The sequence below is a fragment of the Engraulis encrasicolus genome, chromosome 10, assembly GCF_034702125.1.
Source record: "Engraulis encrasicolus isolate BLACKSEA-1 chromosome 10, IST_EnEncr_1.0, whole genome shotgun sequence".
Lineage (NCBI taxonomy): Eukaryota > Metazoa > Chordata > Actinopteri > Clupeiformes > Engraulidae > Engraulis > Engraulis encrasicolus.
This window is the reverse complement of record NC_085866.1, coordinates 18,640,886-18,663,508: the sequence shown is the minus strand read 5'-3', so window position 1 is coordinate 18,663,508 and position 22,623 is coordinate 18,640,886. Positions and strand designations below refer to the sequence as shown.

The window sequence follows — 22,623 nt, the reverse complement described above, 5'->3', positions numbered from 1 at the left end:
ACACACACACACACACACACACACACACACACACACACACACACACACACACACACACACACACACACACACACACACACACACACACACACTCTCACACAGATACACACACACTCTCTCTCTCTCTCTCTCTCTCACACACACACACACACACACACACACACACACACACACACACACACACACACACACACACACACACACACACACACACACACACACACACACAGACACACACAGATACACACACTCTCCCTCTCTGTCTCTCTCTCTCTCTCTCGCTCTCTCACACACACACACACACACACACACACACACACACACACACACACACACACACACACACACACACACACACACACACACACACACACACACACACACACACACACACATGCTGCAACCCTACATTACGCCCTCCTTTGTGTAAGGATCAGTGGTGTAGTCTACGTAGAACGCGGGTATACAGAGTATACCCACTTCAAAATTTCGGGGATTTCAGTATACCCACTTATAATTTATTGATCCATTATTCAGAATGGCCCAAATATATACAGTATAGCCTACCCACTTCAGAAAAAGCTCAAATAAGTATCCACCACAAAAAAGTAGACTACACCACTGGTAAGGATGTAGAGCATTGTCCGGAGATTTGTAATTAAACTCCTGCACACATAGGGCCTACCACACTGTTATGACTTGTTCAGATCAGACAGATGCAACAAATCCAACTTGCCAAATCCACGATTGGAATGGTCAGAGCCGTTTATATTTCTATATACGGCGCTGGGTATGGTAGTGCGGTTGCGCCGTCTTCTGGCTATCTTGAGCAATGACAGCTTTCCTCAGACATATCAAAGCTCCTCACCATTGGGGGGCAGTAGCATGGCGATTGTATGCTTCGCGTCAGACAGATAGTAGGGAAGAAGACATGCTAACCGGTGTTGTTGACATTCATTTCCTAGATGACGCGATTTAAGTGTTTTCTCTGCAGCAGAGGTGCAAATGTGATAAGTGAAACTTTCATATGACGTGATATAAACATAGCTGGGTGTGAGGTCGAATAAGGCGTTATTTTCTTTACGTTGGAGTGGCGTGCCAATCCCTGCCTGCTGCTGGTAAGCTAACTCATAGTTTCCCCATAGAGAGACCACCATTGAGAGTGAATTGGAGACCACGGTCAGTCAAAGAGGTGTGTTGCCTATACACAGGAGAGGTCTAGGTTTAATAGATTTTTGACACATCTTGTTATTGTTACAAGGTTATAAGATGGGAATGCGCTGCCTTTTGTATCCCTGTCCCCTGATGCTAAACAAAGTTTGACATATATTGGATAGGCCTACTTTTGTTAGGTTTAGGCCTGGCCAAAACAGAGTGTAGGCCTGCAGGAAGAGGAATCTTATCCTATCTCTACTTAAAGTCTCATATATATATACAAAAAAATCAAAGATGCACTGGACCTAGGGGCTTGTAGGATAGAAACATCAAGTAGACGTAAGTAGGGAAAAGGAAGGAAGGATGGTAATTATCCAATTCGACATATGCCTACAGTTTAGCCTATTATGTACACAGGATGTACAGGGATTCGAATCAGCAACCTTCCAAGTGTGTACATGAAGACATAGTGTGCATGTATGGGTATTTCTCAAAACCTAGTCTGCACACTTCCAAGTGTGCTCAGCCTAATTAGTCACGCACAGTGATTGGATACTCTTTGGTGAACTCTATGTATCCAATGACTGTGAGTGAGTATCCAATCACTGGGCGTGACTAATTAGGCTGATCACACTTGGAAGTCTGCAGACTAGGTTTTTAGAAATACCCAATGTGTGTGCATATTATAACCTGTCTGTTGTGTCGTCCCCAGACCTGTAGGGAGCAGTCATGGACGAGGGAGCGCTGCTGGCGTCCATAGAGACGTACAACGCCCAGCTGCAGCAGGTGAAGCAAGTGCCTGAGCATTTTCACGCTTGTCCTGTCTTGCGCTAGTAGCCTCTTACTGCTGATGGGCCTGTCGACGAGCCTATTCACTCAACTACATCATTACAACATTGCTATGATAATGCAGAGTGTCTTAAGTATTCGATGAAGACTTGGTCCTTTTGGTGACAATAAGGTTGTAACAGAGCCTCTGCGCTAAGGTTGTAATGTTTGTTCTGTATTGCACGTAAATGTTGTCCTGTAATTGAATGCCATGCTAATGTTGTGCTGTCTTGCACATAAATGTCTTTCCTGTCTACACATCAGACACTGAGGACATGTCAATTGGGTTTCTTTGCATGTCTAGTAGCACAGGTGAAGATGATGACAATAACGCTGACGTTGATTTCTGATTCATAAGGTGGAGCTGGCCCTGGGGGCGGGTCTTGACGGCGAGCAGGAGGCGGACCTTCTGCAGCTGAAGGGAGACCTGCAGCAGCTGGTGGAGCTGACCGAGTCCAGCCTGCTCAGCCTCCGCAAGAGCCAGCTACTGGCCAGCCTGGAGGGGGCGCCTACGGAGAGCCAGCAGGGACACACCGCACAGGCGCAGGTGCAGGCCAGTGACTCGGGGAGTGTATGGGGTGTTCAACAAACCGGATCCACACCGAAGCTGGACGATGAGTTTGCCTCATTCTACTCGGAGCTCGTTGGAGTGGAGGGCGCTGGGGGGGCACAGGCGTCATCTTGGGGTGGAGGGGGAGCGGTTGGGGGCGGAGGAAAGGAGGATGAAGAAGAAGAGGAGGAGGAGGAGGAGGGGGAGGACTATCTGAGCGGGAGTAAAGTGCGGGCACCATACTACACGTCGTGGGGAACACTGGAGTACCACAACGCCATGGTGGTGGGGGTGGAGCCTGTGGTGAAGGGGGAGGGGTCTGAAGAGCAGGAGGAGGAGCGAGTGCGTGTGCTGTACCTGTACCCCACCCACCGCTCCATGAAGCCCTGCCCCTACTTCCTGGAGGACAAGTGCCGCTTCCTGGACAAGTGCAAGTAAGATCACCCGCGCATCACTTAAATGGAAAGCTGAGGAAAAGAAGAGTCAGGATTTGGCTGTGTGTGTGTATGTCTTGTCTTCCCATAGCCCATTGGCCATAGGGGTCAGGATTTAGCAGGTTACTTTCAGCCTTGACCTTCACTCATGGAGGTGTGTGTGTGTGTGTGTCAGTGTGTGTCAGTGTGTGTGTGTGTGTGTGTGTGTGTGTGTGTGTGTGTGTGTGTGTGTGTGTGTGTGTGTGTGTGTGTGTGTGTGTGTGTGTGTGTGTGTGTGTGTGTGTAAATGGAAGGAGTTTTTGCTGAGGTGCGTATATGTGTCTGCAGGTTTTTCCATGGGGTCACTTTGGGGTCCTACCAACACATTTTTTTTTTGTTGCAATTTTATTTACTTTGTCATGATATCCGTCCAGTCTGCACAAAGCATGGTGAATTACAGTGAACTACAACACAAACTGGAAAACAACAACAGTGCCTTCCTTTCTCCACATCAATTAATTTATCTCTCCACCCATTCCTCCCCACGCACACATGTGCACCCCCCCACCCCCACCCCCACCCATACACACCCGGTCAACCCAAACATCCATACATACATCCCTTCCATACATACAGTATATCACGAAAGTGAATACACCCCTCACAGTTTTGCAGATTTTTGAGTTTATGTTTTCATAGGAAAGCATTACAGAAATGTAACTTTGACACAATGATTAGTGACCTTTTAACAACATATTTAACCGCTTAAATTTCTTGTTCACTCAGAAAAAAACAAAATACAGCCATTAATGTTTGAACATGTACTCACAAAAGTGAGTACACCCCAGATTAAAATCCGGTACAGAAGGGGCTATGTTGGCTCAAATCGTCTCGAAATGAAACAAAATGAAAAGGGATGACAAGGGAGGTCATCAGTGTGCGTTTCAACCTTTCTTTGCATTGAACTTTTACATTTTTTAGTCTGCATCTGGCTTAAATAGATTGGTGTGAGATTTGAATGCAATCCTATGGAGAATATCATGATCTGCTTCAGTAGTCACAGTGCATGTTGACATGTATGTTTCTTTTAGGTGTATTTCACATTGCCAATGTTGACAGCATTCATGCATCCCCAAACCATGTCAGTCCCACTACCATGCTTGGCTTATGAGAGGATACACCTTTTTTGTAAAACTCACTTGTTTACCACCACACATGCTTGACACCATCTAAAGCAAATTTGTTTATCTTGGTCTCAAGAGAGATGACCAGACCAAGGATATGAATCACTGGAACCATGTTGTGTGATCTGAAGAGACCAAGATAAACAAATTTGCTTTAGATGGTGTCAAGCATGTGTGGTGGTAAACAAGTGAGTTTTACAAAAAAGGTGTATCCTCTCATAAACATTAATGGCTGTATTTTGTTTTTTTCTGAGTGAACAAGAAATTTAAGCGCCTAAATATGTTGTTAAAAGGTCACTAATCATTGTGTCAAAGTTACATTTCTGTAATGCTTTCCTATAAAAAGATATACTCAAAAATCTGCAAAACTGTGAGGGGTGTATTCACTTTCGTGATATACTGTAGCCCACACCAACCCGCACACCCATACCCATAGCCTCACTCACTTACTCACACACACACACACACACACACACACACACACACACACACACACACACACACACACACACACACACACACACACACACACACACACACACACACACACACACACACACACACACACACACTTCAAGGTTTCCATTCAGACGTTCTCAGATATTAATTAAAGTTGGTGTGGCTTTATAATGGCAAGAACTGGACCCCAGAAATGCATTTGCATGAATCTGAGACCAATATTAAGGGAGAAACAGAACGTTTAATTAAGAGAGTAGATCACTAAACATTCATCCTTGATTATGTCAGTCTATTGAAGTCACACAGGTGGTGTCTGTGTGTCTGAGCTAATGGAGCTGTGTTTGCTTGTGCGTGTGCGTGTGTGCGTGCAGGTTCTCCCATGGTGAGGTGGTGTGTGTGTCGGAGCTAATGGTGCTGTGTTTGCTTGTGCGTGTGCGTGTGCGTGTGTGCGTGCAGGTTCTCCCATGGTGAGGTGGTGTGTGTGTCGGAGCTAATGGTGCTGTGTTTGCTTGTGCGTGTGCGTGTGTGCGTGCAGGTTCTCCCATGGTGAGGTGGTGTGTGTGTCGGAGCTAATGGTGCTGTGTTTGCTTGTGCGTGTGCGTGTGTGCGTGCAGGTTCTCCCATGGTGAGGTGGTGTGTGTGTCGGAGCTAATGGTGCTGTGTTTGCTTGTGCGTGTGCGTGTGTGCGTGCAGGTTCTCCCATGGTGAGGTGGTGTGTGTGTCGGAGCTAATGGGGCTGCGTGTGCGTGTGCGTGTGCGTGTGTGTGTGCAGGTTCTCCCATGGTGAGGTGGTGTGTGTGTCGGAGCTAATGGGGTTGCGTGTGCGTGTGTGTGTGCAGGTTCTCCCATGGTGAGGTGGTGTGTGTGTCGGAGCTGAAGGAGTTTGTGGGTGCCGATCTGAGTGACCTGAAGGAGGACTCGTCCTGTCTGGCACGGCATGAAGATGGAGTCTGGTACCCCGCCAAAATCACAGGTGTGTTTTGTGTGTGTTTGTGTGTTTAAGCTTACTGTTGGGGATCAGGGGGGCATACTAAATGAAAACTTCAGGTTCTCCTTTTGGATGATATACCTCTTCACTTAACCTGGTTTACTCCTGGACCAGCTTGTTAGTGGGTGGTTGACGTTTAAGGGCGTAACGCAAAAAAAAAAAAAAGTTTTTCAAATTCCTGAAAAAAATGATGGATAAAAATTGGAAAAAGATAGAAAAAAATAAAGCACTTAGTGGTCTGTGGAATTTCACCTTATTTTTTGCCATTTTTGGGAAAATGTGTCCCGCATCAACACATAGCATAGGCATGTCACACCGCAGGAAAATGGAGTCACACCACAGGGAATTCAATGCATTATGGCCATTTTAATCCTCTTGTATACATGACTGACATCTGAGCTCATGCTAACTTGATAATGATATGGTGTTTAATCTTAATATGTGTTTTCATTAATAAAAAAACTTTTTTTTCCTCCTATAAGAGCAGTCACACCACAGGACACCATAAAATGAACGTAAGCATTGCGTGACAGAAAGATTGCAATATGAAGACATATTAAGAGGTTAAGAGTCACCTTAAACTTCCACAGCACTCTCCAATAATTGGCCTTGCAGCTGCCCATTCACAAACATTGACATACATATTGTCACCCCACAGGACGCAATTTGTGTTACGAAATTGAACTTGTAGTTAATATTACTGTCTTGAGTTTTTTCCATATTCACATATCTTAATCTAAAGTTAAGATTTATGCAATCATGCCAAATGCTTCATACATTATTCAAAATGTTGTTGGTTAATTTATATATATATATATATTATTATATATTGTTTCATTAATGTTACAGTCACACCGCAGGAAATTTGACATATAAACCTTTACATAAATCTTAACAAAAATGTTTCTTCTCATCTAAGACTAATATGAAACATAATGTACCACATCTTCTTTCATTGACATTTGTTTTTTAAAGGAAAATAACAGTTTTGTAGGTTTTTAACCAATGTTACGAAAAAACAAGGCGTCACGTCTCCCACCCTGTTATAGTTCCCCTGTAGTCTGATACCGTGTGTGTGTGTGTGTGTGTGTGTGTGTGTGTGTGTGTGTGTGTGTGTGTGTGTGTGTGTGTGTGTGTGTGTGTGTGTGTGTGTGTGTGTGTGTGTGTGTGTGTGTGTGTGTTAATAGCTGTTGCTAATGCCAAAAGGGTTTCAGTTGAGATAAACAAGTGTGTACAATGTCTGTTTACACTTGGTGGTACCAAAATCTCGTGCCAAAATGGCATGTGCTAATGAGCATTCATGCTAGTGTATGTTGATGGCTTCCGATGATTGACTCATGCATCTGCCAATGTGCTTCCAGAGTTGAAGGATGGCGTGTACAAGGTGAAATATGATTCGCTGTTGCTGAAGGAGGCGGTGCTTGAAGCTGATGGAGTGATTCCGCCCATGAGGACCGATGACCCCGTCTCCTCAGACTCCGATGACGACGCAGACATGGCCTTCGCTAAAGGTGTGTGTATGTTTGAGATGTGTGTGTGTGTATGGGGGGGAATTATATTTGGGTGTTTCTTTATCCTTTCATTCATATTGTTATGTACGTTCTTGAGATCAGTGATTCTCAAATGTTGGGCCCTAAAGGTATTTCAAGCGGGCCTGGAAATCATTGTCTAAAAATGTAAATAATATGTGTGGGTTGCTGCTGACTGTTTACTTGAGTTGCATTATTCATTGGGGGCCTATACTACAAAGCTGGTTCAGGATAAGTTAAGGTTAAGTTAAGAGGTAAATCATCTAATAGAAGAGCCTGGAGTACTCCTGGGGCCTGGAATTTTCTTAAGAAAAGCTCTTGTATTAGGTGATTTACCTCTTAATGTAATCTTAACTTATCCTGCACCAGCTTTGTAGTATAGGCCCTGGGCCAGAAGTGGTCTGCAAACATTTGGGAAAATTGCAAGTGGGGCCCCAAGTTGGAAAAGGTTGGAAACCATTGCTTTAGATATTTGTACAAAACTTTTTTTTGTAGTGTGTGTGTGCCACCGCAATGCAATGATCATTAATCTCAAAATGGGTTGCGTGCACGCACGCACGTGTGTGTGTGTGTGTGTGTGTGTGTGTGTGTGTGTGTGTGTGTGTGTGTGTGTGTGTGTGTGTGTGCGTGCGCGCGTGTGTGTGTGTGTGTGCGCTTGTGTGTAGTGTTGGACAGCCCTGATGGGGGCTGGTCGGAGGTGAACCAGGCTGAGTTTGGAGGCTGGGAGATTCACACACGCGGCATCGGCTCCAGACTACTCATGAAGATGGGATACGAACAGGGCAAAGGTACCACATTTCTGTGTGTTTGTTGTCTTTCTGTGTGTGCAAGTACTTGACTAAGTGCAGATACCGACGTCTGTGTGCGTGTATGGAATATTTTGCTGTAAAATTGCTGTCTCGAAAGCCTTTGGAGGCAAGTGAGTCATTGTGGAGCTGTTGTATTTTGTAGACGGTAGGGCTAGTGTCTGAATGTATTTCGTGTTTTTCTTTGTGTATGTCTCTCCATGAAGCCTGGGTTCATCCCTATGGTCCCGTCTTGAAACCGGTGTAAGCGATAGTGTTTGTATAATTATTTAATGAAAGTGTGTGTGTGTGTTTTCATGGTTTCGCTGTGTGTGTGCGCGCGTGTGTGTCCATAAGGCTTGGGCAAGTCCTTGGAGGGCCGTGTGGAACCTGTCCAAGCCATGGTGATTCCCAGAGGTGATTTGGCCTCACTGGAGGGCTGTGGTGAACTGGCCCGCTCATTAGCTATGAAGCCCCGCCCACCCAAGGACAAGGACTCCGCCCCCTTGCCCAAGAAGAAGCTGAAGAGGAAGAGTGGCGGCGGTGGAGGAGAGGGGAAGCCCAACGTCTTTGACTTCCTGAACGCCAAGCTAGGCGCCGCCCAGTCCCGGCCTCAGGCCCGCCCCTCTGCAGCGCCGCGGGATGCCTACAGGGGGGGCAAGAGCGACACGCGGGCCATGAACGTGCAGCTGTTCAAGGCCACCGAGGGGATCGCACAGACAGAGAAGGAGATACAGCAGATCAGGCACTCACTCAGCCGCAAAGCTGGCAGGTGGGTAGGGGCCGGGGGGTACATGACTGTACACCAGTGTTTCTCAATGGGGGTTCTACAGCCCCCCAGGGGGGCATTAGTCTAGGTTATTTTGATGAGGTGTGAGGGATGAGGCTTATGGTAAGCCATGCACTGCGCAGTTGCAAAGCTGGCAGGTAGGTGGGGGTGCAGAGGGCATGATGGTACACACACTGCTCAGTTGCGAAGACAGCAAGTGGTTGGGAATTGTTGTAGCACACACAACTTTTGTCTAGTGGTTCTTACTTATCTTAACCCATTGGCNCCTGAGCCCGTTTTTAGAAAAGGTCACCAATGCCTGAGGGTTTTTTGAGATAAGAAAAAATGGTAGGAAACTCCTATGAGAAATTCAATATCTCAGCCTCTGGAACACATAGGGACATGGGACAGATTGCATTTAAAAGGTAAAATCCTCTGCTTTCACGGGATTATGCTCATTCAGCATTAACACTATCACATATTCCTTAAAAAAATCATATCTCATAATCAAATGATTGAAACAAGTTTCATGTGCTGTCAGGATAATGCTTGATGCAGCTATTTATTATAGGCTATTAGGCTACTTGCTATTGCTACTGTTACAATAGCTGACTATAACTAAATCATAATAATCATCATTATTATAATTATTAGGCAGTCATTTCTGCCAAATCGAGGGACATTTGTCTAATACAGCCACTTGCTCTCCCACCGGCGAGTATGGCCGTTTTATTCCTCCCAACGTTATGCAGAGACAGATGAGCAATTTCATCCTATTTTGAGACGGGGCTCCACTTTGAGCTGGATGTGTGGCCGCGCGTCTATAATCCGCATGTCTACCGTTGTCTGCCTCACCAATAGGCTATCACCATATCCGTAAGTTCCTCAGTGAAAATATTCTGAAATAGGCCTATATCTAAAGGACGTGCTTCCTCAGATATTGGCACCTTCGCCAATCGCCCCGAGTGTCGGAGTGAACTTTTGGTAACGTCGGGGGGGAAATCTAACTGACTGTCTATTTGGAAGCCACTCGCCTACCTCTTCATGCGGCCGCGGCAAACCACACTCCTGATCTCTATCTAAAGGGTCTTCAATCATATTTCCTTTCCTCGATTGAAATCTCTTCATTACCTTTCAACTTAACATCACGTTCACTGTAACAGCGTGTCTCGCGAACCACAGCCTTTTTACCTGTGTGAAATGGCTAAACAACCCACGTCTGCAGAAGCAAGCATGGTTGATTTCATTTGACAATTTTGTCGACAAATAAAAACTTTTTTTTGCCACATGATCTTTAAAAAATCGAGAACACCCACCTCTTGTGTATTTGAACAAAATATTGTGCATTGCATCTCCCATGCGTCTTGATAATATTGACAAGTCAATAATGTTGCGTTTTGCAACAACCGGCGTCAGGGCCAATGTTGCGTAACGCAACAACCGGCGTCAATGGGTTAATTATGATCATTTATCACTGGCACTTTAGTATGCCTTTATCGGATCTAGTAAGTCTGTATTTGTATTTTTCTGTTTATGTATGATAGTTGTCTGCCTGTTGTGTGTATCCCTCTGATTTGAGATTATTATCTGTCTAATAACTGATTTAATCGTGTGTGTGTGTGTGTGTGTGTGTGTGTGTGTGTGTGTGTGTGTGTGTGTGTGTGTGTGTTTGTGTGTTTGTGTGTTTGTGTGTTTTCAGGGATGCTGCAGTCATTGGTCGTCTGGAGGAGAAGTTGGCGGCAGCTCAAAAGCGATTGACCCAGCTGAAGGCTCAGGAACAGCAGCTCCAATCACAGCGAAAGAGGGCAGACACGCACAAAAACATGACGGAATTTTGACCTCTGATTCTTTGAACGATGGACAGTCAAACACACACACACACACACACACACACACACACACAAATATACTCATAAACATCCCTAACTGAGGCTCTGTCAAACTCAAACATCATAAATGTCTTCCCACCCAATGAAATAATCTGCTTCTCATCACACACAGGAATGGCAGAGTCCTAAACACACAATGTTGATGACATACCGTATCTCAAGTCACCACACATAGCAACACAAATGTCTTTCATAGACGTACGTAGTGCGCTCCGAGGTGTCACTTTTCGACTCAGATGACCAGGCAGCAGTATTGGACTTCAAGAGTATGCATTTGGCTCAAAACCACGGCCTCGCTGTTAGGTTTAGGGCAGGGTGTATGTCCAGGCAACCATGTCAAAATGACACACAATGGGCATGCCTTTGGTGTCCAAAATTGCCACCTGGTCAAATGGCGTTGTAAAATCAGGGCAGGGGTATGAGACTACCCTGCAGACACAACACCGCTTCATTCCTAGTGAACATTCTGCTGTTCCAACAGAAGTGTTTTGCAGCTAATCACCTCACCACACCTTACCTGACACGCCTGCCCTGCTACCACTCTTAACCAGCCATACCTATCCTCTACTGCCCTTGCCAGAAGTTATTTAGCTTTCATATGAGCGACTTCTGAAGCCAAGTGTATAATTGTATTTCGGGTTATTAGCTGTTCTCACAACATGGATAGGCGACAAAACTTCTGGCAAGGCCTGTACTGTCAAACTTGACGTTAGCATTCCCCAAGTACACACTTTGTCCTGCAGCCAAAACTTCACCTTGCCACACCTGGGCCACTTATCCTGCTGCATCTACAGCGTCCTGCTACTACTGGCCTTGCACTTCACTGACTGCCTCAACGTTTCTCCACTGTCAGACTAGCCACAACATCTTTAGGGGGACTATTCCCCATTCAGCATCTCGATTGCAAATGAGAAAATAACATGAATTGCGTTTTTGCGAGATATGGAAATAAACGTTGTCGTCAATGGCGTCTTTGTAACTCCCACCAACGCAATAAAAAAATGTGCAGTTCAGACGTCATAGCCTGGCCAACATAATAACTGAGAAAATTAAACAAAATGTAAGACGGAATAACTGAGAAAATGAAATCAAATGTAAGACTTTTCAACCTTCCCACTACCGTAATACTTTCTTGCCAATGTAATAAGGCAACAGTTATTACGTTGCCAGAAAATTATTAGGTTGGCCAGGCTATTGCGTCTGAACTGTACATTTTTTCATTACGTAGACAGGGTTATTAAGTTATGCAAAAAGGGAAAGAAATCTGGTGCCACATGGATGTCTATTTTCTGTAATTTATTTTTTAGTGCAGTGAGACAGTCTCACTGCACTAAAAAATAAATTACAGAAAATAGACATCCGTGTGGCACCAGATTTCTTTCCCTTTTTGCCTATGTTTTGGTCCTGCTCTGGTTGCACCGGATTGTTAATTTAGAAGCGCGGAGTGCGTATCTCCTTTGTTTTATAGGTTATTAAGTTATGTTGGTGGGTGTTACACGTCTTGCAACATCATCACGAGGCCACAAGCGCAAGAGAGGACGTGAGGGTATTAGAAAGAACCTCTGGGCCCCCTATCTCGCTGCCAAACATGACTTCCCTTTCCACAGGGAGGCTGTACACCTGCGCTGTAGGAAAACTGGACCGTCCTTTACCAGATCTGTCCTGCTGCCAAAGTGTACTGTACCCTCCCCTGGTACACACCTGGGGTGCATCCCAATATGTGACCTTGCCTCCTCCACTTGTGCTTGTCTCCTCGTCCCGCCTCCTGGCCCCTCCTCCATGGAGAAAACGATAAAGTTTCCCAGCTGTCAGCCTAGCCACAACAACTTTTGAGGGACTGTTTTTCATTCACCATCCCAATTGCAAATGAGAAAAAGACTTTACAATTGAGCTTTTGCAAGATATTGAAATATAATGCTGTTGTCAGTGATGTCATCATGACGAGAAGCAAGTGGAGGAGGCAAGTGGAGGAGGCAAGGTCACATATTGGGATGCACCCCTGACCTGCGGAGAAACCTGACCTTTGACCTTACTTTATCAGGCGCAGGTGCTGACCTATTGTGCAAGCACATGAGCCATTGGGACGCCACAGGCCTTACACACAGGCTGCAAAATAAAGGGATGTGCATGTGTGTGTGCATAACTCTGAACTCTGTTTTATTTTGATATTATTTGACATTATCCTTCAAAGGTGAGATGCTCATACAGTTTCATTTTGTTGGATTTTTTTGTACATCTAAACAGGCCTTTCTCTGTTTTTTTAATGGTGAAAGGTGAGCATGTGAATCCTTTATCAACCTCGGTCTGACTACACGTTAAAATGGAAGTAAATGATTCCACAGTATGTGAACCTATTATTTTGAGGTCTTTAACGGTCATTATATTTTATTTACAAGGTGGTAGATAGGATTCCAATGTACTTCAGATTTTGTATGTGTTACTTCACGTTTATTCAAAATAAATTGTGTATGTTGTATGGATGGCAAATGGTATTTGGAGTGTATGGCATTGATCCTCAAACTGTGGGCCCTGAAGCTATTCCAAGTGGGTCTTGAAATCATTTAGTAAAAACTCAAATGTATTTTTGTGTGTGCTGCTGTTGATATTTCTTAGTTTTATTGTTTATTGGGTCAGAGGTGGACCCCAAACATTTGTGAAAATTTCAAATTGGCCCCAAATTGGCAAAGATTGAAAACACCTGGATTATGACTACGGTTAACATGCAATCTGTTAAGTATTAAAATGGTAGTACAGTTGTACAAAATATATACATGCATGGGGATTTAACATTTCTGATGAAAAAGGGACTGGTAGTCCCAGAACAGACATACATGCAGCGTTCTGGGTTAGTGTGAAAATAATATTATTGGTATAATTAAACGTAAAATCTCAATGATAAACACGTCATTATATGACTTATCTGTTCAATGGTAGACATGTTAGACAAGTATCTTTCGAAGACTTCGCACAACCAGCGTGGTCTGCTTTTATTGGTTAGGTTTGGATAAATACATTCAAATAATCTGCAGTAAATACAACAAACAAAACCGTATTTCCTCTGCAATGATATGTTAATTTCGGGCATGGAAACCTCACCCACTGCAAAGGGTGCATCACTTGCAGCTGGTTGAAAACCCATAGTCAATGGAGAGAGAAAACAAACCCACTGCAAAATAGACTAATCCATGTAATCAAAGTCTTCGGGGATCCCAAACGCTTTGTTGATTCTGCTGTCGTCAAACGCAAATTTTCTCTTGGCCCAGGATTTAATGGCGAAAACATTGTCCGTCCACCTGGACACTGCCTCCTTGGCGTTCACGTTTTCTTGGCGCATCTGCTCCACGACTTCGGGGTCGCACTCCCTGTATTTCTCCAGCTCCGACTTCAGCTTGGTCCGCTGCTCCTTCAGCTCATTCAGTTGCTGGAGGAGCACAGCCCTGTCCTCTGTGTCTTGTCGGCCTTCTCGTGCCTTCGCTACAGTTTGCTGGAGAGTTACCCTCCGCTGTTTCCCATCTTCGTGTTGTTTCTCCAGCTCCTCGATCCTGCGTTTGCGGGCGTTTAAAGCTTTACTTGGGAAAGCCCAAAAGTAGTTTGAGGTGCCCACCCGTTCCGAGTCCACCATGTTATCGTCCACTAAGCTCTGAAGTACCTCCTTCACAGACATGGGTGTAATTCCCTTCTGTTTGGGGGCTATCTTCTCGATGTCCTTCAGCTGAAATACATCTTTGGTCTCGAAGAAAATCTCCATCATACGGCTACGCTTCTCCTCCAGACTCAGACCCTTTTTCTTTGACATTTTGACGTTGAGGAAAGCGTTCACCTCACAACTGTAGTCTCTTCTCTCTGCAATCAAAAATTCCCGCGGTCAGCGAAGTTGACAGAAGTGGTGCGAAAGTTCCTTCCTGTATGGTGGTGCTTGATTGACAGTGGCCACGACCAATTGTTGACCAGATGTAATGCTCTTGTTTGCCGTGATTGGATGAAAAATGTGGGCCAGTCAGTTTTGTGTGATGTTTTGATCCATTATAAACTATGACCTATTGGGATGACAAAATTGCTCATGAAAGTGCATACACATCATTATCGCAGGATGCAGAACAAATGATCAAGCTTTTTCCAGTACCTTCACATTCAAAGCAGGTGGTGTGCACTGGTGTATGCTCATTCCTGTCCACTTGGGGGCAGCACACTCGTACAAGGGCGAGGATTTCCGCTCATAAACCAGACAGCTGAAGTCAAAAACACACGGCGCGCGCGTTATCATGTCCAAACCACAACAAACAACTAAACTAGTGAAAATAAGAAGCGCCAATGACCCATCAAAGTTTGGTGTTGGGGCGACAACTTTAAACGAGCTTATCAAAAAGTCAGGCCAGCTGCTGAAGGCAAGTTCCCTTTATGTTATGCATTCTGCTATGTTGTTTTGTCAGTCGCTCACTTGGTTGGTTGTCTGCTGATGAGTTTGGACTTTCCAACCAATCGGATTACAGTCATTACACGTTCATTATATTCTTGTGTAACTGTACCAAACGCGTGTTTTTCCCTCCTTGTTATTCTCTTTTTCTAGATCCCTGTGTCTGGCGCTCGCGTATGCTTGTACGAGGATGGGACTCAGCTGACAGAAGAGTATTTTCTCTGCCTTCCCTTCAACACTGAGCTGGTGTTGCTAACCAAAGGGCAGCACTGGGATGGATGTGGGTTTGCATCTTGGAATTCACCTGCTACTCAGAGATTCCACAGACAAATTCCATGTTCCTTTATATGCCTATATCAGTAGCTGCATTTTTGCCCCAAAGTAGAATACACAACAGATTACTTTCGCTTTCACTACCCCAGCCCCGCTTTTATCACTTTATTTCTGGCTCATCACCTTCCTGTTCACTATTCTCTCTCTCTCTCTCTCTCTCTCTCTCTCTCTCTCTCTCTCTCTCTCTCTCTCTCTCTCTCTCTCTCTCTCTCCTCAGTATAGTAGGCCTATTATTGAGGATAAGACAATAGGCTATTAAACCCTGTATTACATGTGCGGTAATAATATAATAAACGTACATGTTTGCCTGTAGTTCTCAGTGACATCAGACGACTGCTAGATGTGGACCGCTACTCTGCTCAGCTGATCGATGAGGCCAAAAAGCTCCTCTCCAACGACCAGTCAGCACAGCGACGCAAAGTGCTCAGTGATCTACTCTTCAACCTGAAGGACCGCTCAGACATTGAGGAGCGAGCAGAGGATGGGGACTGGTTCGAAGGTAAACAAATGATGGACTAGAATACAGGATTTCCCCTCAGCACTTTATTGTGAAAGCGGCCACCTTGACAAACAACACCTTCCACCTTGACTGGGTCCCCTGTAAAGATACCAATTTTGTGATGTTCTTGTAATTTCTGAAGATGCTTCGCAAAAAAGTACTCGTAGGGGGTTTCATATCCCATTTCTCACATGAAACTGCTCACCCATTCCAATGTGTCTCTGATACCAGCTGGCCACTCACCACCGTGACTAATAAACATTCTGTGGGAAACACTTGAATAGAAAATATAATAGCAACTAGAAGATGAATAGAAAAGAATAGAAAATAATAGAGCAGATGATTAGAATTGAAGGCATGCATGAAATGGCATCTTCATTCACAGTCTTCAAATCCCTTGCAGGTCTTAATAGCAGATTTAAGACCAAATCTGCCTTCATGAAGTACAACTGTGAAAGCCGTATTCGTGGATACTTGAAGGAGGTAGGCATTTTTACATTTACTGCTTACCTGGCTTTAAACTTACTTGTGTAATGAATGAAACCCACCTGGTATTTGAGTGTTGAAACTGAGCTAGTGTTGTACTAAAATCCTGATTAATGTAATGCATAGTACAGGCCGACAACTCCAGAGCCGAGCACAGAGCACTAATGAGGGTAGAACCCTGAAACATCTGCTCTACTCTCCTCTGAGAGAAAAAAAACTCCTCGTGCTTGACCTTAGTGTCTTAATCAGTGTGCAAACCCGCTCTCCCTTTTAGACGACTTTAACTTCACTGAATGTTTTTCTTTTCATAATTGTATGCATGTGACAAATAAAAACTCCTTTTTTCCTGGCACTCCTATAGTTAACTTTGCACGATCATCAGAATGAGTGTAGACAAGTTACTGCATTAACACTAGTCCCTAATGTGGTATACCTTGTCCACACATGGCGAGCTTTCCTTCCCTAACACATTATGTGTTTTATCCTCTACACACTACCACGCACCACCAGTCCACGTACCACCACATGTGATATATCAAAGTACACTGTGATGTATACTTGTACCGGAAACAAAAGCTATGTTGAAATGGAATGTTGAAAACTCCAAACCATGCGTTCTGAGGCAGTTGAGAAATAACGTTCTTTCAGTAAAGAAATTCTCCCTCAAGAAGACAATTTGTGAAATGTGGCTTTCACCAAGCTTTTAAATTCAAGAGGTGACATGTAACACAATAAGCAGAAATAGATGAACCTGGAACAGCACAATAGGTGCTCTTTAACGCTAGTCTCTAATGTGGTGTGTCCGTCCTCAGATGGATGCCTTCATTCGTACAGTGAACCCCGCCCGGCAGCAGGCGGAGTGCCGGAAGGTTCTGGACATGATGGCCGCCAAGCTGAGGGAGGCGGCGTATAATGGCTGCTACTTCGACCGCACCGCCAAAGATGCACACCGCCTCTGCTCCCGACAGGGCTGGTTCACATGCCAGGTCAGGGGTGAATTTCTTGAAACCAAAGTTGCTTACTACATTAGCTACTTTGTTGTTTTCAATGCAATTTCTCATTGACAACTACCGAAGTTGCTAACAGGCTAACAACTTCTCTTTTGAGAAACTCAGCCCAGAGCAATACACATGTAATGGGTCGTTATCAAGATACAGTAGCAACTAGATGGACAAGCAGACAATTTAACCACTGGACAAGAATACAGTTCATGCCACTTGTGCCCCCTCTGCTCCATGACAGGGCTGGTTCACATGCCAGCTCAGAGCAATACATATTTTAAATGCAGAAAAAAAATGCACTTACGAGTCTCATTATTTATTATACCATCATGTCCACAAGCAGACGCATTTTGGCCCTTGAGCCATCATCAGGGATGAAATGCGTCTGATTGTGGACATGGTGGTATAATAAATAATGAGCTTGTGAGTGCAGTTTTTCTCCATTTTAACTTTGCTGGCCATTTAACATGTGCCCAAAGTAATTCATTTTACTTCAGAAGTTGAGCATGCCCATCACTGCTACAGAGCAATACATATGCCATTGGCCAGTATCAAAGTAGGCAGACAGACCATGTAATTACTGGACAAGGATGCACACCGCCTCTTGTCCTCTTGCCAGGTCAGACATAACTTAAGCCTCTGCTCTCAGGCAGATAGACAGGCAGACTGGGAGACACACAAACAGACAGACTGAGAGAAATTCAGAGTCCAATTTAACAGCAAGGACAAGGACAGACATCACCTCAGCTCCCCACAGGGCTGCTTGTGCAGATCAGATCAATACATACTGTATGCAACAGGCCATTATCAAGAGAGATGGAGAGACAGACAGACAGGCCATTTAACTACAAGTGGACATTGACACACCCTGCCTCTGCTCCCTGGGCCAGCCGTGGCCGAATCATAGGGAAGTGGTCTTAAGATCACAGAGTTGCAGGTTCGAATCTCACCCTTACCTCTCCGTACACTTCCACCCATGGCTGAAGCACCCTCGAGCAAGGCACCTAACCCCACATTGCTCCAGGGACTGTAACCAATACCCTTTAAAATAACTGTAAGGCGTTTTGGATAAAAGCAGCAGCTAAGTGTAGTATAATGTAATTGAAATGCTCCCTCTGGTTCTCATGTCAGGTCAGATATGATTCTGCACTCAGACAGACAGACAGACAGAGAGTCAAACATACAATTTAACAGTTGGTTCTCATGGTAGGCCAGCCAATGAGTCAATCAGTCAGTCAGACAGACCGATCAATTGATTGATCGATACGTGCCAGAGGGATGGTTTTCATGCCAGATAGACCGACAATATTTCCACAAATAATAGCCAGAGCTACTATTAACAAAAATAATGTTGGCCTACAACACTACAGTTTGAAGGGGCCTTTTACTACAAAAAGAAGAAAAAAACAGCCATATTTGCTGTTATATTTTCCATAGATAAAGAGACATCAGCTATGACACATGGTACTAAAAAAGAGTCAGGTTTTCACTTATTGATAATTGTACTTGATGATCCTGTGAAACTTCAAGCTCCTACTGCTGTCTGTGTTTGTAGGGGGCGTATGATGTTGAGGACTGCCACCTCTTGCACTCCATCAATCCCTATGGCAACCGAGAGAGCAGGATTCTCTTCAGCACCTGGAACCTTGACCACATGTGAGATTCGTGTGTGTGCCTGCGTGTGCCTATACATCAGTATTTGATCATCACTGTAATCTGTTCATCTTGATGTGTATATTCCTGTACATTAGTATTTAATGTATGCATGATAATATGTTACATGAAAATATGTTTGTATTAGGTATGCATTATGTTCATGTATGTTCTGTGTGTGTGTGCGTGCGTGCATGAACGCGTGAGGTTGCATGCGAGAGAGCACAGACATGATTTCATAAGTTATTTACAGTGGAGTGAGCTTGTTGGAGAGTGGGATGGCTGGATGGCTGTCTGAAAGTGGGGGAAGGGCAGGCGGTCTTGTTGGGGGTCGTGGGTTGTTGTGCTGTACAGTATTTGTTGTGTAACAAGCTTTGTCCCAGAGGTCTAGAGGTTACTGACAGGTCAAGCGGAAGTGTGAAAGATTTAGAGACACACAGTGGTGAGTCTGAAAATTGCAACCAGCTGAAGGTCGTCTGCATTCTGAACACAGGCTGCAGGCTTTGGTTGTAATTGAAAGGCTGTGAAAATGCCCAGGACACACTGCTCACCGCTAACATTATTCTGAGCTACTGTAAAACATGGTGGGACAACAGAGCTCTGCCAACAGGGGCTCACTGGCTCCAGATGAACAGACCCTAAACCTTGGATTTAGGTTATTATCCTCTTTGAAAACAATTAGAAACTGAAATCCTTTATTTTTTCTACCTCATCTACCTTATGAAGCACATGCAAGCTCATTGATGTTAATTTCTTCAGTCTTGTAATTGCTTCGAGCTTTTGCCTCTTCTTCTTAAGTGGGCATTCACAAAGGTATTCTGGCTGTTTGGATGGAGGAGCATGTTCCGCTTCCAACATTGGGCGATGATGACCAACTGGATGGGGCCTTGTCCAACCAAATCAGGCCAGGGCCTTGACTAACAAGCGGCTTGGCTCGGCTCGGCTCGGCTCTGCTCTGCTTTGCTTTGCTCTACGCATCAAGTTCCCCAACTGACTGGGGTCGTCATGGCGATTACTTGAGAATCCAAACACCCTCCTCTGCGTCCAATCACAGCATTGAGAGGCCAAGCGAATAACGGTCCCCAGCTCACGGGACACTTCCTTTCATGCATAGAGACAGAAGTGGAGGAAAGGAGAGGAGGGGGGGGGGGGGATGGGAAGAGAGAGAGAGAGAGATGGAAGTGGATTAAAGGGGAGGTGTAGGAAAGGGGGATCGAAGTATGAGGACGGAGACGAGTAGAGGAAAGGGGGGAGAGAGAAGTGAAGAGGGTTGTAAGGAAAGTGAAGGGCAAGGAGAGAGACTGTGTAAGAGAGAGAAATACAGACAGGATGAAGGTAGAGAGAGAGAGAGAGAGAGAGAGCCTGAAATAGAGAAAACTGGAGTGAATAGGAGAGGGAGAGGAAGGGGAAATCGAAGGGAGACGAGAGACAGAAGTGGAGTAAAGTGGAGGGATTATGAAGACAGAGGAAGGAAGGAGTGAAACCGTCTGTGGAGTAAAGGGGAGAGGCAGAAGAATGTCTGATGAAGAAGAGAAGGAGTGGAGATAGAGGGATAGGGGGAGAGGCTGTATGTGTGTGTGTGAGGGGGGGGGTAGAAAGGGAGAAAAAAAATGAGTGTAAGAGTGTGTGTGAGGTAGAGAAAGAAAGAAAGTAAGCAAGAAAGAACGGAATAAAGAAGGAAAGAGGTCCAGCTACAGTAGTACTAGTCTAGGAGAGAGAGAGAGAGAGAGAGAGAGAGAGAGAGAGAGAGAGAGAGAGAGAGAGAGAGAGAGAGAGAGAGAGAGAGAGAGAGAGAGAATGCGTGAGTGTGTGTGTGTGTGTGAGAGAGAGAGGGAGAGAGAGAGGGAGAATGCGTGAGTGTGTGTGAGAGAGGGGAGTGGGGGTTGGGGGGGCGTCCAGCAGCAGCCGTTAGTCCTGGTCTAGCTGTCCTAATCCAGTAACAGTACAATTGCATAATCTGTGCCAAGCAGTCATGCAGCAGAACAGAACAGAGCACATGACCCCCCCCACACATACACACACACACACACACACACACACAACCATGAGAGTCTGCAGACCGTAAACAATATACACACACACACACACACACACACACACACACACACACACACACACACACACACACACACGCACACCCTGGATTTCATAGACGCTGACAAAAAGGGTATGGTGGCATTGAATGCTGTTTAAAATGAAGATGTGGTTGGCATGTTACCAATCAAATACAGCGTTATGTATGTAACATGTTTCTGAACTGCTGACTTGAAACACTATCTAAGAGGATTTATTTAGTTCTCTTCTCTACGGTTTTTGTCTATTCCTCCTAGTGTATTGACAGGATCTATGTTTGTCATTCTTCAGGACTGAGAAGGAGAGAAAGATCTTGTTGGGTGTTGTCCAGTCTTCCTATATATGGTATTTGTCAGGGTTGGTGAGAAGAGAACGGTCTTGTTAGTTTGTTAGTCCAAGAGGATTTATTCAGTTCTCTTCTATGGCTTTATCCCACTGTGGCGTTGTCTAGTCCTACTATAATTGACTCCTCTACAGCCTTGTGTTGTCTAGTCTTTTATATTGACTACTCTGTGGTGTGTTCTAGTCCTACCACTACAGTACTGTGTACTGACTCCTCCATGCTTCTGTGGTTCATCAACATTGAGAAGTATTTGACGTTGTGTTGTCCAGTCCTATATTGAGTTGGAAGACTACTCTATGCTAGGAGAAAGAGGGCTGGAGGGCTGTGGCTGTTCAATTAAAAGAACAGGTGGTGGTGGTGTGTAGGTGCTCTTTGGCTGAGACGATATCAAAAAAGCAGGAAGCCAAAGTTTTTAAATGTTTAATTTCAAACAAGAACTAGCCTTCATATTAAAGCGGTTTTATCTTAGAAAAGTGCCTTGGCATCCTGCTTTTTAGATAACTACTCTATGCTACTCTATCCAGTGCTCTAAGTTAACTTTTTCCACCACTAGCCAAAATGGCTGGTAGATGTTAATGTTACTAGTCAAACACATTCATGGGTCAAAGTGGCTAGTAATGTAGCCTTTTCATTTTATACCAGCCAAACCGCCAAAATTTCATCAGCATTTGGCCGTTTGGCTGGTGTTCATTTGGAGCCCTGACTCTAATCCTCTACTGACTCCTCAATGCTTGTGTGCTTGATCAGGATTGAGAAGAAGCGCACCATCCTCCCGACGCTGGCGCAGGCTCTGCAGGAGCGTAAGAGCGGTGACATCAACGCGGACTACTTCTACCGGCTGCTCTTCACCACAGACAACCTGCGCCTGGTGCACATCGTCTGCCACAAGAAGGGAGCGCACCAGCTGGCCTGCGACCGCAGGAAGATCTACAAGGCCGCCAAGAGGACACGCTGATCCGGAGGGCAGGGAGGGTGTGTGTATGTGCGTGTGTGTGTGTGTGTGTGTGTGTGTGTGTGTGTGTGTGTGTGTGTGTGTGTGTGTGTGTGTGTGCGCGCGCACAGAGATAGTAAGGGCCTGCAACCGACAGGATCTACTGTAGAAGACCATTGTGTGTGTGTGTGTGTGTGTGTGTGTGTGTGTGTGTGTGTGTGTGTGTGTGTGTGTGTGTGTGTGTGTGTGTGTGTGTGTGTGTGAGAGAGAGAGAGAGAGAGAGAGAGAGAGAGAGAGTCTAAGTGTAGAGACTGCGAGTGATGTGTGAGTGAAGGCTCGCA

General features: G+C 45.0%; 3 protein-coding genes across 3 annotated transcripts; 2 read left to right on the top strand and 1 right to left on the bottom strand.

The window, feature by feature from the left end:
* Positions 1-915: 915 nt before the first annotated feature.
* On the top strand, positions 916-12,344 carry zgpat (zinc finger, CCCH-type with G patch domain). The gene is made up of 11 exons (XM_063208290.1): positions 916-1,118; positions 1,868-1,941; positions 2,342-2,530; positions 2,591-2,632; positions 2,705-2,967; positions 5,429-5,562; positions 6,939-7,088; positions 7,772-7,894; positions 8,249-8,663; positions 10,360-11,782; positions 12,018-12,344. Exons 2-10 carry the CDS (start codon positions 1,885-1,887, stop codon positions 10,496-10,498), a joined length of 1,512 nt encoding a protein of 503 aa, XP_063064360.1. The 5' UTR covers positions 916-1,118; positions 1,868-1,884; the 3' UTR covers positions 10,499-11,782; positions 12,018-12,344.
* A 1,167-nt stretch (positions 12,345-13,511) lies between these two features.
* mnd1 (meiotic nuclear divisions 1 homolog (S. cerevisiae)) lies at positions 13,512-14,448 on the bottom strand. Its single transcript, XM_063208289.1, has one exon. The coding sequence runs from the start codon at positions 14,343-14,345 to the stop codon at positions 13,728-13,730; it is 618 nt and encodes a 205-aa protein (XP_063064359.1). The 5' UTR covers positions 14,346-14,448; the 3' UTR covers positions 13,512-13,727.
* A 93-nt stretch (positions 14,449-14,541) lies between these two features.
* dffb (DNA fragmentation factor, beta polypeptide (caspase-activated DNase)) lies at positions 14,542-22,607 on the top strand. The gene is made up of 7 exons (XM_063208291.1): positions 14,542-14,934; positions 15,117-15,243; positions 15,610-15,795; positions 16,199-16,278; positions 17,094-17,267; positions 18,838-18,938; positions 22,099-22,607. The coding sequence occupies exons 1-7, from the start codon at positions 14,812-14,814 to the stop codon at positions 22,304-22,306; spliced, it is 999 nt and encodes a 332-aa protein (XP_063064361.1). The 5' UTR covers positions 14,542-14,811; the 3' UTR covers positions 22,307-22,607.
* The last annotated feature ends 16 nt before the right edge of the window (positions 22,608-22,623 follow it).

Coding starts and splice junctions, on each gene's coding strand:
- mnd1 (XM_063208289.1), bottom strand. CDS start 14,345: ATGTCAAAGAAAAAGGGTCTGAGTCTGGAGGAGAAGCGTAGCCGTATG.
- dffb (XM_063208291.1), top strand. CDS start 14,812: ATGTCCAAACCACAACAAACAACTAAACTAGTGAAAATAAGAAGCGCC. Junction 14,935..15,116: donor AGTCAGGCCAGCTGCTGAAG/GCAAGTTCCCTT, acceptor CTCTTTTTCTAG/ATCCCTGTGTCTGGCGCTCG. Junction 18,939..22,098: donor ACCTGGAACCTTGACCACAT/GTGAGATTCGTG, acceptor GTGCTTGATCAG/GATTGAGAAGAAGCGCACCA.
- zgpat (XM_063208290.1), top strand. CDS start 1,885: ATGGACGAGGGAGCGCTGCTGGCGTCCATAGAGACGTACAACGCCCAG. Junction 1,942..2,341: donor ACAACGCCCAGCTGCAGCAG/GTGAAGCAAGTG, acceptor CTGATTCATAAG/GTGGAGCTGGCCCTGGGGGC. Junction 2,531..2,590: donor GACACACCGCACAGGCGCAG/GTGCAGGCCAGT, acceptor TCCACACCGAAG/CTGGACGATGAGTTTGCCTC.